The sequence below is a fragment of the Pseudophryne corroboree genome, chromosome 4 (genome assembly GCF_028390025.1).
Source record: "Pseudophryne corroboree isolate aPseCor3 chromosome 4, aPseCor3.hap2, whole genome shotgun sequence".
NCBI classification, from domain to species: Eukaryota; Metazoa; Chordata; class Amphibia; order Anura; family Myobatrachidae; genus Pseudophryne; species Pseudophryne corroboree.
This window is the reverse complement of record NC_086447.1, coordinates 456,373,560-456,392,319: the sequence shown is the minus strand read 5'-3', so window position 1 is coordinate 456,392,319 and position 18,760 is coordinate 456,373,560. Positions and strand designations below refer to the sequence as shown.

The 18,760-nt window shown below is 44.4% G+C and overlaps 1 protein-coding gene across 7 annotated transcripts in view; it reads left to right on the top strand.

Annotated features, from left to right (window-relative positions):
- Positions 1-18,760, top strand: part of EPHA7 (EPH receptor A7) — a 347,251-nt gene that overhangs the window by 164,837 nt on the left and 163,654 nt on the right. For all 7 annotated transcript variants that reach the window (XM_063916995.1, XM_063916997.1, XM_063916998.1 and 4 more), the window contains exon 5: positions 13,389-13,724. In XM_063916995.1, the coding sequence (XP_063773065.1) occupies positions 13,389-13,724 (336 nt within the window). The remainder of the gene's footprint in view (positions 1-13,388; positions 13,725-18,760) is intronic.

Below are 18,760 nucleotides of genomic sequence, written 5' to 3'. Positions count from 1 at the left end.
GGACGGGCTCTCCTCTTTCTGCAAGCAGGTGTGGATGTGGGCCTACGCTTGGGCTCCATAAAGGTCCAGATTTTGGCCTTGTCCATTTCTTCCAGAAACAGTTGGCTGCTCTCCCTGAGGTTCAGACATTCTTGAAGGGAGTTATGCACATCCAACCACCCTTTGTGCCTCCTACGGCACCTTGGTATCTTAATGTGGTGCTGCAGTTCCTGCAATCGGATTGGTTCGAACCTTTACAGGAGGTGGACACCAAGTTTCTTACTTGGAAGGCGGTCACACTGTTGGCATTGGCGTCTGCTAGACGTGTGTCAGAATTGGGGGTTTTGTCGCACAACAGCCCCTACTTTATTTTCCATGAGGATAGAGCTGAGCTCAGAAACGTGTCAACAATTTCTTCCAAAGGTTGTGTCTGCTTTTCATATCAACCAACCTATTGTGGTACCAGTGGCTACTGACACCTCCAATTACCTCAAAGTTCTTGGATGTTGTGAGGGCTTTTAAGATATATCTGAAGAGAACTTCTCGTCACAGGACGTCGGACGCACTATTTGTCCTTTATGAGCCCAACAAGGGGGGTCATTCCGAGTTGTTCGCTCGCTAGCTGCTTTTAGCAGCATTGCACACGCTAGGCCGCCGCCCTCTGGGAGTGTATCTTAGCTTAGCAGAATAGCGAACGAAAAATTAGCAAAACTGCTTCTAAATAATTCCTAGCAGTTTCTGAGTAGCTCCGGACCTACTCACAGATTGCGATCAGCTCAGTCCGTTTAGTTTCTGGTTTGACGTCACGAACACGCCCTGCGTTCGGCCAGACACTCCCCCGTTTCTCCATGACACTCCCCCGTTTCTCCATGACACTCCCCCGTTTCTCCATGACACTCCCCCGTTTCTCCATGACACTCCCCCGTTTCTCCATGACACTCCCCCGTTTCTCCATGACACTCCCCCGTTTCTCCATGACACTCCTGCGTTTTTCCATGACCCATGACACTCCTGCGTTTTTCCCTGACACGCCTGCGTTTTTTTGCAAACGCTGGGAAGACGCAGAGTTGCCGCCCAGAAACGCCCCTTTCCTGTCTATCATTTATCGAACAGCAGTGCGACTGAAAAGCGCCGCAGAAGCTACAGCAAAACTGCTAAGTTTTTTGTCAAATAACTAAGCGCTTGCGCCCTGCGTGCCTTGCACATGCGCAATTTGCAACAAATCGTAGCATAGCGAAAATCGGCAACGAGTGAACAACTCGGAATGACCCCCAAGATTGGGTGTCCTGCTTCTAAGCAGACAATTTCTCGCTGGATCAGGCTTACTATCCAGCATGCTTATTCTACGGCAGGATTGCCGATTCCAAGAGCTGTTCAGGCCCACTCTACTCGTAAGGTGGGTTCTTCCTGGGCGGCTGCCCGGGGTGTCTTGGCTTTGCAACTTTGCAGAGCGGCTACTTGGTCTGGGTCGAACACGTTTGCTAAGTTCTACAAGTTCGATACTTTGGCCGCTGAGGACCTTTAAGTTTGGTCAGTCTGTTCTGCAGGAACCTCAGCACTCACCCTCCCGTACTGGGAGCTTTGGTACATCCCCATGGTACTAAATGGAACCCCAGCATCCTCTATGACGTAAGAGAAAATAGAATTTTATATACCTACCGGTAAATCCTTTTCTCGTAGTCCGTAGAGGATGCTGGGCGCCCGCCCAGTGCTTCGTATTCCTGCATTGTTACTTGGTTAAGTATTGTTGGTGCAGTCATTGCTGAATCGTTTCAAGTTGGTTAGCTTGGCTTTCCTTTTGTTGTGTGTGAGCTGGATTAAATCTCACCACTATCTGTGTATTTCCTTCTCTCGAAGTATGTCTGCCTCCTCAGACACAGTTTCTAGACTGAGTCTTTGCTGCGCTATATAAGAAACTGTTAATAAAGACATAATATATGTATGGAGTAAGATTTAGAGACAGATTTAATATGGTGAATTTGAATGGAAACTAAAGAAGCAAACTCCGCTTCATGCAATCTCCATTATGCTTCACTTGAACACATCTCATTTGTTGAATAGTACATGTAAAATAGTATTTTCATTTGTGACGCCTTATTAATACTAGATGCTTATGCTAACCATGAAAGCAGGCATAGTAAGCTGGAGTTATCACTAGTCTTATCTCCAGTCTTTGTTATAGAAATTATCTTTCAGCGTGATCATGGTTATAAAGCCTCACACGTATTCTGTGTAATAGCAGCATATACAAGGTTTACAATGTTTGAATAATGATACGAGGCCATAGTATTAGAGTGTTTTCTTTCCTTCTATATAGCTTTGTGTTACTAATGTTCTCAGTGGTAAATGCATTGTCATTACAGACTGCCACTTGCAAGTGCTGATCTCGCAATGACCATTCCTTGCTCTATATTTGGTGCATTCTACAGTTGGGTTACATACTATTTTCTGGCGGACGGGATGCGGGCTGTCAAGATCTCGACAGTGGCACCCTGGCCGCCAGGATGCCGACAGCGGGGTGAGTGCTAAGACACCCACGAGTGGGAATAGCCCCTGTGCGCCGGGATTCTGGCTGTCGGCATGGTTGGCTGCCAGACTTCTGGCGTCCGTATCACGACAGCTGGCATATTGATTGCATCCCCTACAGTTATACCAGTGTTTATCTGTACATAGATATAACTATTTAGAATTATTCACCTGTTTAAATTGTATTTAATAAGTCACAAAGTAGTTTGTCCTTGCCTAGACATTGTAATTATCTTCCGTAACTTATTCTAAACTTCTAACTATTATAAAAACTAAAGACACTTGATTGGTGTATAAGGGCACAGGTTTTATTGATTATATTGATTAAAAAGAGAAATAATTGCACCCAACAAAAACGTAATGTGCACCCCCAACATTGTGTGCCGTTGAGAAACCTTTTCCCCTACTTTGTATAGTATTGCACTCTCGTGCAAAGAATGCGTCCAAAGTCTCCGACATCGGCAGTACTAAAGGAGAAGGTTTCAAGGAGAAGCGCTGCACAGAAGTGGCCTCTTAAGGGCATACTTTCCTGCCTTTCTGCACCTGTTCTTTTACAGATTAATATAACAAAATATACGATTGGCAACAAAATGTAAAAAAAATTTCTCTGACGTCCTAGTGGATGCTGGGAACTCCGTAAGGACCATGGGGAATAGCGGGCTCCGAAGGAGGCTGGGCACTCTAGAAAGATTTCAGACTACCTGGTGTGCACTGGCTCCTCCCACTATGACCCTCCTCCAAGCCTCAGTTAGAATTTGTGCCCGGCCGAGGTTGGATGCACACTAGGGGCTCTCCTGAGCTCTTAGAAAGAATAGACTTAGGTTTTTTATTTTCAGTGAGACCTGCTGGCAACAGGCTCACTGCAGCGAGGGACTAAGGGGAGAAGAAGCGAACTTGCCTGCTTGCAGCCGGATTGGGCTTCTTAGGCTACTGGACACCATTGGCTCCAGAGGGATTGACCGCAGGCCCAGTCCTTGGTGTTCGGTCCCGGAGCCGCGCCGCCGTCCCCCTTACAGAGCCAGAAGCAAGAAGATGGTCCGGAAAATCGGCGGCATGAAGACTCTGTCTTCACCAAGGTAGCGCACAGCACTGCAGCTGTGCGCCATTGCTCCTCTCACACTTCACACTCCGGTCACTGAGGGTGCAGGGCGCTGGGGGGGGGGGGGGGGCGCCCTGAGGCAGCAATAATAACACCTTGGCTGGCTAAAATACCTAAATATATAACCCCAGAGGCTATATATGAGGTAAATACCCCTGCCAGAATTCCATAAAAAGCGGGAGAATAGGCCGCGAAAAAGGGGCGGAGCCTATCTCCTCAGCACACTGGCGCCATTTTTCCCTCACAGCTCGGCTGGAAGGAAGCTCCCTGGCTCTTCCCTGCAATATACAGTAACAGTAAGAGGGAAAAGAGAGGGGGGGCATTAAATTTGGCAGTATATATATACATATATTATATGAAAAGCAGCTATTAGGGACATAACTCAGTTAGTCCCTGTGTGTATATATATATATATATATATATATATATATATATATATATATATATATATATATATATATAGCGCTCTGGTGTGTGCTGGCATACTCTCACTCTGTCCCCCCAAAGGGCTTTTTGTGGGTCCTGTCCTCTGTTGAGCATTCCCTGTGTGTGTGGGGTGTGTCGGTACGGCTGTGTCGACATGTTTGATGAGGATAATGAGGTGGAGGCGGAGCAGATGCATTTTGAAGGGACGTCACCCCCTGCGGGGCAGACACCCGAGTGGATGAACTTATGGAAAGAAATGAGTGCACGTATAGATTCTTTACATAAGAAATTTGACGACATGCCAAATGTGGGACAGCCGGGATCTCAGCTCGTGCCTGTCCAGGTGCCTCAGGGGTCGTCAGGGGCTCTAAAACGCCCGCTACTTCAGTTTGCAGACCCGGATGTCGACACGGATACCGATAACAGTGTCAACGACGATGAGTCAAACCTAATGCCTGTCAGGGCCATTCACTGCATGATTGAGGCAATGAAAGAGGTGTTAAACATTTCTGATTTACATCCAGGTACCACAAAAAAGGGTATTATGTTTGGGGAGAAAAAACTACCCGTAGTTTTTCCCCCATCAGATGAACTAAATGAAGTGTGTGAAGAAGCGTGGCTTTTCCCTGATAAAAAATTTGTAATTCCTAAGAAGGTACTAATGGCGTTCCCTTTCCCGCCAGAGGATAGGTCACGTTGGGAAACACCACCTAGGGTGGATAAAGCGCTCACACGTTTGTCAAAAAAGGTGGCACTACCCTCTAAGGATACGGCCGCCCTTAAGGAGCCTGCTGATAGAAAGCAGGAGGCAATCCTGAAGTCTGTATATACACACTCAGGCATTATACTTAGACCAGCTATTGCGTCAGCTTGGATGTGCAGTGCTGCCGCTGCATGGTCAGAGAAACTGTCAGAAAATATTGACACACTAGACAGAGACACTATTCTGCTAACGATTGACCATATAAAAGATTCAGTCTTATATATGAGAGATGCACAGAGGGAAATTTGCCGGCTGGCATCTAAAGTAAGTGCATTGTCTATCTCTGCTAGGAGATGCTTATGGACTCGTCAGTGGACGGGAGATGCAGATTCCAAGAGGCACATGGAAGTTTTGCCTTATAAAGGGGAGGAATTATTTGGGGATGGTCTCTCCGACCTAGTTTCCACAGCAACGTCTGGGAAGTCAGCATTTTTACCCCATGTTCCCTCACAGCCTAAAAAGGCGCCATTTTATCAGGTTCAGTCCTTTCGGACCCAGAAAAGCAAGCGGGGAAAAGGAGGGTCTTTTCTGTCTAGAGGCAGAGGTAGGGGAAAAAGGCTGCAACAGACAGCAGGTTCCCAGGAACAAAAGTCCTCCCCCGCTTCCTCTTCCAAGTCCGCCGCATGACGGTGGGGCTCCACAGGTGGAGCCAGGTACGGTGGGGGCCCGCCTCAGAAATTTCAGCGATCAGTGGGCTCGCTCACAGGTGGATCCCTGGATCCTTCAAGTAGTATCTCAGGGATACATGCTGGAATTCGAGGCGGCTCCGCCCCACCGGTTCCTAAAATCTGCCTTGCCGATTGCTCCCTCAGACAGGGAGGCAGTGCTAGCGGCAATTCACAAGCTGTATTCCCAGCAGGTGATAATCAAGGTACCCCTACTTCAACAAGACCGGGGTTACTATTCCACACTATTTGTGGTACCGAAGCCGGACGGTTCGGTGAGACCCATTTTAAATTTGAAATCCTTGAACATGTACATAAAAAAATTCAAGTTCAAGATGGAATCGCTCAGGGCGGCTATTGCAAGCCTGGACGAGGGGGATTACATGGTTTCCCTGGACATCAAGGATGCTTACCTGCATGTCCCCATTTAACATCCTCACCAGGAGTACCTCAGATTTGTGGTACAGGATTGCCATTACCAATTCCAGACGCTGCCGTTTGGACTCTCCACGGCACCAAGGGTATTTACCAAGGTTATGGCGGAAATGATGATACTCCTTCGAAGAAAGGGAGTTTTAATTATCCCGTACTTGGACGATCTCCTAATAAAGGCACGGTCCAAAGAACAGTTGTTGGTGGGAGTAGCACTATCTCAGGAAGTGCTGAACCAGCACGGCTGGATTCTGAATATCCAAAAGTCACAGCTGGTCCCGACGACACGTCTACTGTTCCTGGGGATGATTCTGGACACAGTCCAGAAAAAAGTGTTTCTCCCGGAGGAGAAAGCCAGGGAGTTGTCTTCTCTAGTCAGAGACCTCCTGAAACCAAAACAGGTATCGGTGCATCACTGCACGCGGGTCTTGGGAAAGATGGTAGCTTCTTACGAAGCAATTCCATTCGGCAGGTTCCATGCCAGAATCTTTCAGTGGGACCTGTTGGACAAGTGGTCCGGATCGCATCTTCAGATGCATCGCTTGATAACCCTGCCTGCAAGAACCAGGGTGTCTCTTCTGTGGTGGCTGCAGAGTGCTCATCTTCTGGAGGGTCGCAGATTCGGCATTCAGAACTGGGTCCTGGTGACCACGGATGCCAGCCTGCGAGGCTGGGGGGCAGTCACAAAGGGAAGAAACTTCCAAGGACTATGGACAAGTCAGGAGACTTCCCTTCACATAAATATTCTGGAACTAAGGGCCATCTACAATGCCCTAAGTCAAGCAAAATCCCTGCTCCTACACCAGCCGGTGCTGATCCAGTCAGACAACATCACGGCAGTCGCCCATGTGAATTGACAGGGCGGCACAAGAAGCAGGATGGCAATGACAGAAGCCACAAGAATTCTCCGATGGGCGGAAAATCATGTACTAGCACTGTCAGCAGTGTTCATTCCGGGAGTGGACAACTGGGAAGCAGACTTCCTCAGCAGACACGACCTCCACCCGGGAGAGTGGGGACTTCATCCAGAAGTCTTCCAAATGATTGTACATCAGTGGGGTCGTCCACAGGTGGACATGATGGCGTCCCGCCTAAACAAAAAACTAGAGCGGTATTGCGCCAGGTCAAGAGACCCTCAAGCGATAGCTGTGGACGCTCTGGTGACACCGTGGGTGTACCAGTCAGTTTGTGTTCTCTCCGCTGCCTCTCATACCAAAGGTATTGAGAATAATAAGAAAGCGAGGAGTAAACACAATTCTCGTGGTTCCGGATTGGCCAAGAAGAACATGGTACCCGGAACTTCAAGAGATGATCTCAGAGGACCCGTGGCCTCTGCCGCTAAGACAAGACCTGCTACAGCAGGGGCCCTGTCTGTTCCAAAACTTACCGCGGCTGCGTTTGACGGCATGGCGGTTGAACGCCGGATCCTGAAAGAAAAGGGCATTCCGGAGGAAGTCATTCCTACGCTTATTAAAGCCAGGAAAGAGGTTACAGCAAATCATTATCACCGCATATGGCGGAAATATGTTGCATGGTGTGAGGCCGAAAAGGCCCCAACTGAGGAATTTCAACTAGGTCGATTTCTGCATTTCCTGCAAGCAGGAGTGAATATGGGCCTAAAACTGGGTTCCATTAAGGTACAGATCTCGGCTCTATCGATTTTCTTTCAGAAAGAACTAGCTTCAGTACCTGAAGTTCAGACATTTGTAAAGGGAGTGCTGCATATTCAGCCCCCATATGTGCCTCCTGTGGCACCTTGGGATCTCAACGTGGTGTTGAGTTTCTTAAAATCACATTGGTTTGAACCACTAAAAACCGTGGATCTGAAATATCTCACGTGGAAGGTGGTCATGTTATTGGCCTTGGCTTCTGCCAGGCGAGTATCAGAATTGGCGGCTTTGTCTTATAAAAGCCCTTATCTGATTTTCCATATGGATAGGGCAGAATTGAGGACTCGTCCCCAGTTTCTCCCTAAGGTGGTGTCAGCGTTTCATTTGAACCAGCCTATTGTGGTGCCTGCGGCCACTAGGGACTTGGAGGACTCCAAGTTGTTAGACGTGGTCAGGGCCCTGAAAATATATGTTTCCAGGACGGCTGGAGTCAGAAAATCTGACTCGCTGTTTATCTTATGCACCCAACAAGCTTGGTGCTCCTGCTTCTAAGCAGACTATTGCTCGTTGGATTTGTAGTACAATTCAACTTGCACATTCTGTGGCAGGCCTGCCACAGCCAAAATCTGTCAATGCCCATTCCACAAGGAAGGTGGGCTCATCTTGGGCGGCTGCCCGAGGGGTCTCGGCTTTACAACTTTGCCGAGCTGCTACTTGGTCAGGGGCAAACACGTTTGCAAAATTCTATAAATTTGATACCCTGGCTGAGGAGGACCTGGAGTTCTCTCATTCGGTGTTGCAGAGTCATCCGCACTCTCCCGCCCGTTTGGGAGCTTTGGTATAATCCCCATGGTCCTTACGGAGTTCCCAGCATCCACTAGGACGTCAGAGAAAATAAGAATTTACTCACCGGTAATTCTATTTCTCGTAGTCCGTAGTGGATGCTGGGCGCCCATCCCAAGTGCGGTTTATCTGCAATACTTGTACATAGTTATTGTTAACTAAATCGGGTTATTGTTGAGCCATCTGTTGAGAGGCTCAGTTGTTTCATACTGTTAACTGGGTTTCATATCACGAGTTGTACGGTGTGATTGGTGTGGCTGGTATGAGTCTTACCCGGGATTCAAAATCCTTCCTTATTGTGTACGCTCGTCCGGGCACGGTATCCTAACTGAGGCTTGGAGGAGGGTCATAGTGGGAGGAGCCAGTGCACACCAGGTAGTCTGAAATCTTTCTAGAGTGCCCAGCCTCCTTCGGAGCCCGCTATTCCCCATGGTCCTTACGGAGTTCCCAGCATCCACTACGGACTACGAGAAATAGAATTACCGGTGAGTAAATTCTTATTTTAAACGGGCAGGTAATTGGGAAACCAAGCTGGAAAGAGAGAACATATCCAAATAGTCCAATGTATCACTACCCAGTAAATAATTACCCACTCGCATACTTCCTAGTAAGGAGCCTGCCAATCACCCCAGGACACCCCCCTCCCCAGTAATAAATCTGAGCATATTTCAGCCGTACATTTATATGCTCTAGGCAGTGGTGGAACTAGCGAGTGGTGGGCCCAGGTGCAACAAAATACTTTGCCCCTCTCCTCTCCCCCCCCCGCATCCCGTCCAAGTCCACCCCCGGAGAGGACCTGGTGAGGGAGACCTGCTCAGGGCCAGGGAAAAAGATACCTAGCAACAGTGCCGTAACTAGACATTTTGGCGCTGTGTGCAAGAAACTGCATCTAAGCCCCCCCTCTATGCAAAAAGGGGGCAGTGGCTTCATGGGCAAGGGGTGTGGCCACAAAATAATACCAATTCATATTACTGTGCCCAGTAGTCTCCATTATTCAAATTACGCCGCACAGTAGCACCACTACACCAGGTAGAGCCCCTCTTACATATTACGGCGGACAGATTCCCCTCTTTACACATTACGGCAGACAGCGTTCCATTTTTACACATTACGGCAGACGGACCCCCTTTTTTACACATTACGGTAGACAGTCCCCCTTTTTTACACATTACGGTAGACAGTCCCCCTTTTTTACACATTACGGCAGACAGTCCCCCTTTTTTACACATTACGGCAGACAGTCCCCCTTTTTTACACATTACGGCAGACAGTCCCCCTTTTTTACACATTACGGCAGACAGCGTTCCCTTTTTACACATTACGGCAGACAGAGTCCCCTTTTTTTTTACACATTTAGATAGATGGAAATAATAGATTATACTTACGGTCTCCGCTGGCAGTCAGGTTCCTCGGTGCAGCTTCTGGCAGATCCCGGGCAGGGGAGAAGAAGGAGGAGGGAGGGGGACTCGGTAGCCGTAGCAGCGTTATGTAATTGGTGGAGGCGCTGCTGCACCTGTCCCTCTCCTTCCACATAGGCTGGCCGCCACCGCTGTGATGCGGGAAGCGCATCCCAGCATTCACAGTGGTAGCTAGCCTATGTGGAAGGAGAGGGACAGCTGCAGCAGCGCCTCCACCAATTACACTGCGCTGCTGCGGTTCCCTCCTCCACCTCCTTCCTCCTCCTCCCCCCTCGTGGCCGCTGCGTCCCTGTGCTCTTCTCCTCGGCGGCGGTGGCCCGCAGCACACAGCGGCAGGCGGCATGTAATGAGTCAGTTTGACTTATTACATGCCACGCTGGCTGTGTGTCCCTTGACAGTGGCGGGCCCCAGTGCAAGGCACCGCTTGCACTGGTGATAGTTCTGCCACTAGCTCTAGGCTTATATACCAATCTATTATTTACATTCACAGTGAGAGATATATATGTTGGAGCATAAAAGCCAATGTGGACCTGCACGTGTGACATTAAGTTGAGAATACAAAACAAGCCATAAGTGCCCTTTGAGCAAAAGCTGTGTTAGGTCAATTCCTGTAATATCTTATATCAACCAAGAATATTGCTCTTATCTTTAAGAACGCTTGATTCACTGTACAAATATTTAATATTAATAACTATGTACAGAAAAAAATGTATACTGTTTCGTTTTCCTTTTTTTTTTAATTGTAATTTGATTATGTAAAAGTTACATGTTGTGCTTCAAGTTACTTAATCTGTAGACCAGTGTTTCCCAACCTCTGTCCACAAGGCACACTAACAGTCCAGGTTTTCAGGGTAGCCATTCTTGAGTACAGGTGACTTAGTACCTCAGTTATTTGATGCAAGCATTTGTGCTTAAGCATGGATAGCCTCAAAACCTGGGCGGTTGGTATGCTTTGAGGACAGCGTTTGGGAACCACTGCTATAGACCTAATTTCTTCTCTTACAAATGTCTAGTAGTGAAAAATATAATTAATATTGCATATTGAATAATGTACAGAATATAATATGCAAGTGCATATAACGATAAAAGGAGATGCATCATTTGCTTGGGTGTATACCCATAACCAGAGCCGGCCATAGGCATAGGCAAACTAGGCAATTGCCTAGGGCATTTGATATGCCTAGGGGCATCATCAGCTTCTGCTGATTAAAATGATATGTGGCATGCCTATATTCTGTGTGTAGCATTTCATATGCAGATACAGCCACAGTCTCACACAGTATATAGGCATGCTGCATATCATTTTTATCAGCAGAAGCTGCTTGCGCATCCTAGCCACATAGCAATGCAAATGAGATGCATTTTCATAAAAAAAAAGGTGCCCAACGTTAGCATTGAGGCAAGATTTATAAGGACACATCTGTATCCAAGCAGAGGCAGAGGTCACAGTGTTAGTGGCAGTGTGAGTGCTGTGTGCATGTGAGTGGGTTGGTTGTGCAGTAGTGTTCGGAATATGTGTAAGGAGCATTATGTGTGTCATGTAAAAATGCATTAATAATGTGCAACATATCTGTAAGGGGCACTGTGTGTCATTATGTGTATAGGAGCACTAATAATGTGCAGCATATGTGTAGGCGGCACTGTGTCGTCATGTGTATAAGGGCATTAATAATGTGCGGCATATGTGTAAGGGACATTATGTGTAAAAGGGCATTAATAAAGGTTGTCATAATGTGTAAGGCACATTATGTTTATGAGGACATTAATAATGTGTCTCATATGTGAAAGGGGTATTACTGTGTGGAATTATGTGTATAAATGCATAACTAATGTGTGGCATTATGTGTATAAGGTGCTCTATGATGTGGTTTTGCATATAGAAAGGGTACTACTGTGTCATCTAATGTGAATAAAGAGCAATATGGTGTGCTGTAATGTCAATAAGGAGCAATTCGGTGTGATGTAATGTGAATAAGGGGCTCTACTGTGAGGAGTAACGTTTATTAGGTAAAGTGATACTACTGTGGGATGTAATCTGAATTATGGAAGTTATCGCATGATCAAATGTGAATAAACTTGCAGTACTGTGTGGCGTAATTGGAATTGGGGTTACTATTGTGTGGCCATGCCCCTTGCCAGCAAAAACACACCCCTTTTTGGGCTCTGTGCCAAATGTGCGAGCTGTTCCTTTTTAAAATATAGGGGGTACAAACACCAAAATAAGGACTGCTATGGGTGAGGGGTGATGGTGCTGGGAAAACGGTGGAAGGTGCATTGGTTAGGGCCGGCTCTGCCCATAACATTTGATAGTATGCATGCCTTACTTTTGTTTTGTTTTTTGTAAGAGAAATGTGTTGTATTGTAAGGCAGTTTTTTTTTTTATTTCTTTAAACCCCATTGGTGGAACCTTATCTACATAAACATTTCATCTGTTTGGAATGAGTAGAGTTACGTTTTCTCAAATTTTCAATTTTTACAAAAATAGCTTTAGCTACATAAATAGAAGCTCAGTCTAATGCAACAACTAAAAAAAAAATGTAAATATTTGTACAGTTAAATTTTATCAAAATAGAGAGATTGAAATTTAGTTGTTATGAATATTAAATAAAGGGATTTCTCTCCTGTAGTGAGCATATTTCAACTATCTGAAAGCTTAAAACTGGAACTGGAAGTACATTAGTAAATGAAAAAGCTGCTGTGTAAACTGGGGTCACAACTATTGTAACTGCACTTGGTGAATTTAGACTCTTCTTAGAATGAGAATATCATGAGTTCATTCCTGTGTTCTGTTTTCTTTTTCTTCTAACTAAAACAAGAATAATCTTCTTTGTCATTCATAACTGGCTTGAGCTGAACAAAGGCTGCATTGTTCATGTTGTGTTATTGCTCTTGATTTTGTTCTAAACTGTGTAGATGGCATCTCTGGATCGCATCACACAGCTTTGTAGAGGTGCACATAATTTGACGTGGGCAGTCCATAGACATAACTAGTTTAGTGGCAATACATACGATATACTGGCTGTCAGGATGCCGGCTGTCAGTATCCCAACATCGGCCTCCTGGTAGCCGGCATACCGGCAGCGAGTCCCCTCGGGGGTTCGCTGCGCTCTGCACGCATCGGGTACACATGTTATAGTCCCACTCGGGTGGTGGCGTGTACCCACCACCCGAGTGGGAATACGAAGCTGTGGTCGGAATTCAGACCGCCGGCCTTTAGCCTCCAGTCGGGATTCCATTGTCGGGATCCTGAATGCTGGGATCCCGACAGGCGGTATATTAACTGCATACGTTTAGTGTATGTATTGCATCTGGCACATCACACAGAATCAAAAGCAAACAGGCTGGTTTTGTATGGTCGTCCGAAAATGGGGCTGTTTCACACGAAAACACACAGGTTTCACTGAACCTGTGTGTGTTCGGGAGAAAGGGGTTTTTTTTTTTTGGTTTTTTTTTTTACAGGCGATCCATCTGGATAGCCTGCAAAAAATAAAATTGGTGAAAAAACCGTCCGAAAACGGCAGTTTTTCGGAACCGATGTTTTAACGGGGATAATTGGATATCCCCCTATTTCTCCAATAATTCTGCTGTAAATATATATATAATTATTTTTTTTTCTTCTCTTTAAAGGACCACCTTCGGCACCACAGAATCTAATTTACAATATCAACCAGACAACAGTGAGCCTGGAATGGAGTCCACCAGCAGACAATGGTGGCAGAAATGATGTCACTTATCGAGTTGTATGCAAAAGGTGCAGCTGGGAGCAGGGGGAATGCATTCCCTGTGGGAGCAATGTGGGATATGTTCCTCAGCAAAGTGGATTAGTAGATACCTATATTACTATCGTGGACCTGCTCGCTCATGCGAACTACACTTTTGAAGTTGAAGCTGTGAATGGGGTTTCAGACCTGAGTCGTTCCCAAAGACTATTTGCTGCAGTCAGTATTACAACTGGTCAAGCCGGTATGTTCTCTGCTCTGTACTTGAATAATCAGTATTTATGTGCATGTCAAACAGTATAATTGTAAAGAAAAATAACATTTGTACAATAACTAAATTGCTACACTTCACTAAATAAAAGGGAGTATGGGGGAGATATCACCAGTGTTAAATGTGTCCAGTGTGTGACTCGCAAGAGCTCCAGTCCTGCTGCTCTGTCGCCTGCTGAACAATGGACTCCCTTGCATATACTATTTATTTAGTTGCTGATCAAATAAGATACAAACACACAGAAGTCTGTTGTAGAATGATACTAACTTGACACACAAGTTGAAGGAAAACACGTGGAGCATTGCTGCACTGATTGTTGTTTTGTACATACTGTAAAACCAAGTGTCAGTCCTTACAAGCTATAGAATTCCCCTCACTACTTATAACTCTTCCACTTCATCTATGGTATGCATTGCCTTGTCTGTCTGTTTCACTGGCTTACTGTGCAGGAGTTTTCAGTAAGCTTCAAATCCAGTGCTTAATATACTGCTGGCTATGGTGTCAAATTTTAAAGAACATAAATATTTTAGTCTAATATACAATTGTTAGGAGGTTGCATGGGCTTGAAGACTGGTTCACACAGTTCTCAAAATGCTGTCATAGCCAGAAAGAATTATAGGCCCAGGGATGAGGTATATTTCAGCTGCAATTGCTTGGCAGTCATTGATAGGAAGTGTAGGAGGTTAAGGCCATCTGTCATTTGCTGACATCTTGGTAAGCACCATAATCAATTGCAAAACGAATCAGCCTAACAAATCTCATGGCTAGAATGTCTTCATGACAGACTTGTAAGACTATGTGCAACAGGGACTTTTTTCACGGCTAACACCATGACTGTCATAAGGAATTAGTTGTGCACTGTTGCCACGGTACCATAGTATTTCTAAATCACAGATGCCACCTTGATGTCCTCGGCTGGGTTTGTATCGATATCCTGGCGCGCAGGATCCTGACTTTCTAATTTGTGATGGATTTTTTTAATTATTTTAACCCTAGCCCCAACTGTCCACTCCCACAGCCTTCACCTACCCCTTCCCTTAATGCCTAACCCTTAACCTAACCCTAATACTTACCATCCAGATTCCGCTGTCTGCATTCAGAATGTCTGGATCCTGAGAGCTGGGTTATTAACTATATCCCGTCCTGCCAGCCCACCCCTTGAGCCACTCTGGACCAACTGCACCCCTTTTGTTCATACTGACAAAAGCAATACAGCTTGGAGGTTGCTTTAAGAAATTTATATTGGTCTCTTTTTAGCTCCGTCTATTACTGCTGTATGAGCTGACTGCTTAAGCAGTGCACCGTAGAAGTCCATTGATTAGTGCTGCAAAAGAAGAAAGCAGTATTTGCGGAAGGTCACAGTTTGCACTTTGATAGTATAGCGTGGAATCACTGCTTCTCCTAGCTTTGCAGAGCAGTGCAAAAGAAAGAATGTCTTTTGCTGACTGTTTTTAGTGAAATAAAAACAGATTTCCATTTCACTTGTTCTTAGGAGTGCCGAGGAGCATGTTTTAAAACAACTTGAATTTAATCCATTTTGCTCATCCATTTGGCACTTTGGCAGAGAAGTCTAGTGTGGCACACTTGGAGCATTGTGATAAAGAGCTTCACACAAATAATTGTCACATGTAAAAGTCATTATGTTCTTCACTATCATGATTAGCTGAAGGCATAAATAAGACTCAAAAACAGATATTTAGGGGCAAAACTGAGACTTTTATTTGATAAATGGGTTGTTCTAGAGCACAGGTTCTCAAACTCGGTCCTCAGGACCCCACACAGTGCATGTTTTGCAGGTGGTCTCACAAAATCGCAAGTGAAATAATTAGCTCCACCTGTGGACCTTTTAAAATGTGTCAGTGAGCAATTAATACACCTGTGCACCTGTTGGGTTACCTGCAAAACATGCACTGTGTGGGGTCCTGAGGACCAAGTTTGAGAACCTATGTTCTAGAGTGATTGAAGACTTTGGGGTCAATTCAGTTCAACTCTAATTGAATAGCGCCAATTCTCAGCCTTAAACATGGTGTTCAGTCGTGAGAACCAGCATTCTCTGACTTAAGTGTCGGGCTGGATGCTGATTCTGGTGCGCGAAGTGCAAAAAACGGAATTGCGCCATAAGTTTTGTCGGATTTCTGCTTGCACCGCAGGTGGGGTGCAAGAAGAAATTCTCAACTCTGTCATAACATTGCGCTGAATTGAACAGCTCCAGGAGCTCACTCCTGGCGCTATTCAATTTGTGCTGAATTGAATTGGCCCCTTTAAGTAGACCTTGTAATTATGGAAATTCTTTCGCCTCACCCCACACCCAGGTGCCCCTTGAAGTATGTTGAGTGGACATCTAGGCACACCGGTGAAAACGCAAGGCATTTTTGCAATGCCCATTGTGCGTTTTGTAAATTCTCTTTATTGTTTTTTCTGATACATATAAGTAATAAAACTATATAAACAAAAGCAAACTAAAATCTGCAAGTTTTATCACGTGTATTTTTTGCCATGTATGCTGGTTTGATGCTATTTACAATCTAAAATTGACAGCTATTTTTTCATGTATGATTTGGACAATGCTGACATGCTGAACATTTTCAGTTATAATTATGTTCTTTATGTGCATAAAAGATGGGGCTAAAAATATTAATTGGTTGCTGATTGCAGCTGAGTATCACATAAAATGTCTTCATAATTGCATCAAAAAACTCTTCATAATTATATTTGTTTCATTTGTGCCTAGTTACAGAAATACAACGTAGAAAGCCAGCCAGTGAAGTGGAGCATAGCCATCTATAAAAGCATCTTTACTAATCTTACAATGCAGCAAATTAGATCTACAAGCAAAGACATTGATCCAGATGGATAATTAACAGCTTTAAACAATTGATCTAAGTAATAGGGGTAAATGGGAGAATGTAATCCAGGACTAACTTCTATATATGCCTCAATTACAAGTGGAAAACCATTTATTTTCACATGAGAGAGATTAATATTATTTTAATGTTTTATGATTATGCCATCCTGTGGTGGCATATAGTGGCATACAACTAAAAAGTTCCAATTAAGAGCTACAATGCTGGGAATAAATTAGCCAAGCAATCTGTATTTCGTTTACTAGTGGGTCAGGCTCAGAGGGAGAGGTAATTGCTGCTAGCCAGTACATTTAAACAGGGATGAGTTGGAAGGGATGATATATGTACTGTATCAAAGTATGTGACAGGGATTTTCCTGCATATCTGCTGTTGCTAGTCTGTTCTGCACTGCAAGGACAAAGGAAGGATACATTTAAAAACAAGACAGCTGCAGAACTACTTTACTTTCTTTATGGCTTGCTAATATAAGATAATCATACTCCTTTTAATAAGACTTGAACATTATCTGTGATCTAAAATAAACTAAAATGGAACTTACTTATTTAAATCGGATTGTGAAATTGTATTTTTCTTTCAGTTAAAATGTAGTTCAATTATGTTTTATAGATAGTTACAAAATGCTTTCATTTTGTTTTTTGTTTTTTTTATTAAAAAAACAAATACTGTATGTTTTGTGTTCATGGATTTGTAAAATCCTGATCATGTGTAGAGTAATAAGGAGCAAGTAGAGGGTAGCATTTTATAGATGAACAGTATGGTGCCCATTGAAAATATATAGCTGCTTATGTCAAGTTAGTGAGAGGAATTGAAGCGCGTCAATTAGTGGAAAATTTCAGTTGTGCACTTCTAGTGCTGAGAGATCTGGTGCACGGAAACCAGCACTACCATTATAATAGTGCACATTACGTCTCTAAATTATATATTTATAATGTATTTTACCATGAAGAAGAAAGTAGTCTCTTGTTTTCAAGTAATTCCTGAACATATTTGTTACCTCATTACAAACAAGTCATTAAACATTTCATGAATAAAAATGATGCTAACAGAGATGTAACCAAATCTTTGTGGGCACCATAGCAACACTTTAAAGGGGCTCCTGCCCCATCACTTCAAGTGAGATGCCTCTCTCCACTTTGGTTTATGTCCCATAGTAGTGCTCTAGTTCATTTTATGCACCATAGTAATGCCCTGGTTAACTTTATCCCCTATAGTGCCCATTATGCCAAACAGTCCCCAGTTCACGTCATACCACACAATGGGGCAGATATATTAACCTGGAAAATGGATAAAGAAGTGATAAAGCAGTGATAATCGCAAGGTGATAACGCACCAGCCAGTCATAACAGATTTGAAAAATTACAGTTAGCAACTGACTGGTTGGTGCATTATCACCTTGCGCTTATCACTTCTTTATCCCTTCTTCAAGCTTAATACATCTGTACTTCCCAGTACATATTAGAGATGTCGGTGTTTGGATGTACTCTTGTTCTTTTCGCCAAACTTAGCGCAAGTTCGGATTTATCTTATTGGCGGTCCAAAAGACGCGAGAACCAACAGGATGCCATTTTTGAGATTCAGGTAGATCTGAACCCGCACATCACTAGTACTTATTATGGCTCATTGCTCACTACAACTCCAGCTCACGTAACAAAGGCTGTTATTAAAAAGAAGCCTTTTGTCTGACCGTGTCAAGCTCACTAATTATTTCAGCTGTGCCTGTAATCATGAAACAAAAGCATGAGAGGTGGAACTTTACTGAGAGGTTGAGACCCACGTATAAGAGAGTTGACGAGTTCCCCTTTTCAGGACGTCCAATTTGCCAGACACATTTCCTTAGTGGGCTATTCCGGGAACTTTGCAGACCGCAATAACTTGGGCGAGGACCCACTAAGCCTCTAGGCTCCATAGCAATGGCAACCACAGTTGTTACATCCATAGATACTAATCAGCTTTGTTGTCTTGTACTAATAATCATCCACTCAGGATTTGCATGCTAAATGTGTGACTGTGTATAAGAACACTATAGGTTTGAGTGATGTTGACGGCTGATAGTGGAAGGTTTTCATTAAATAATGTATTTCCCATTGGCAGTTGATGTTACACATTTTTTATGTTAAATCCATAAAAAAAAATCTAAAACTAGAA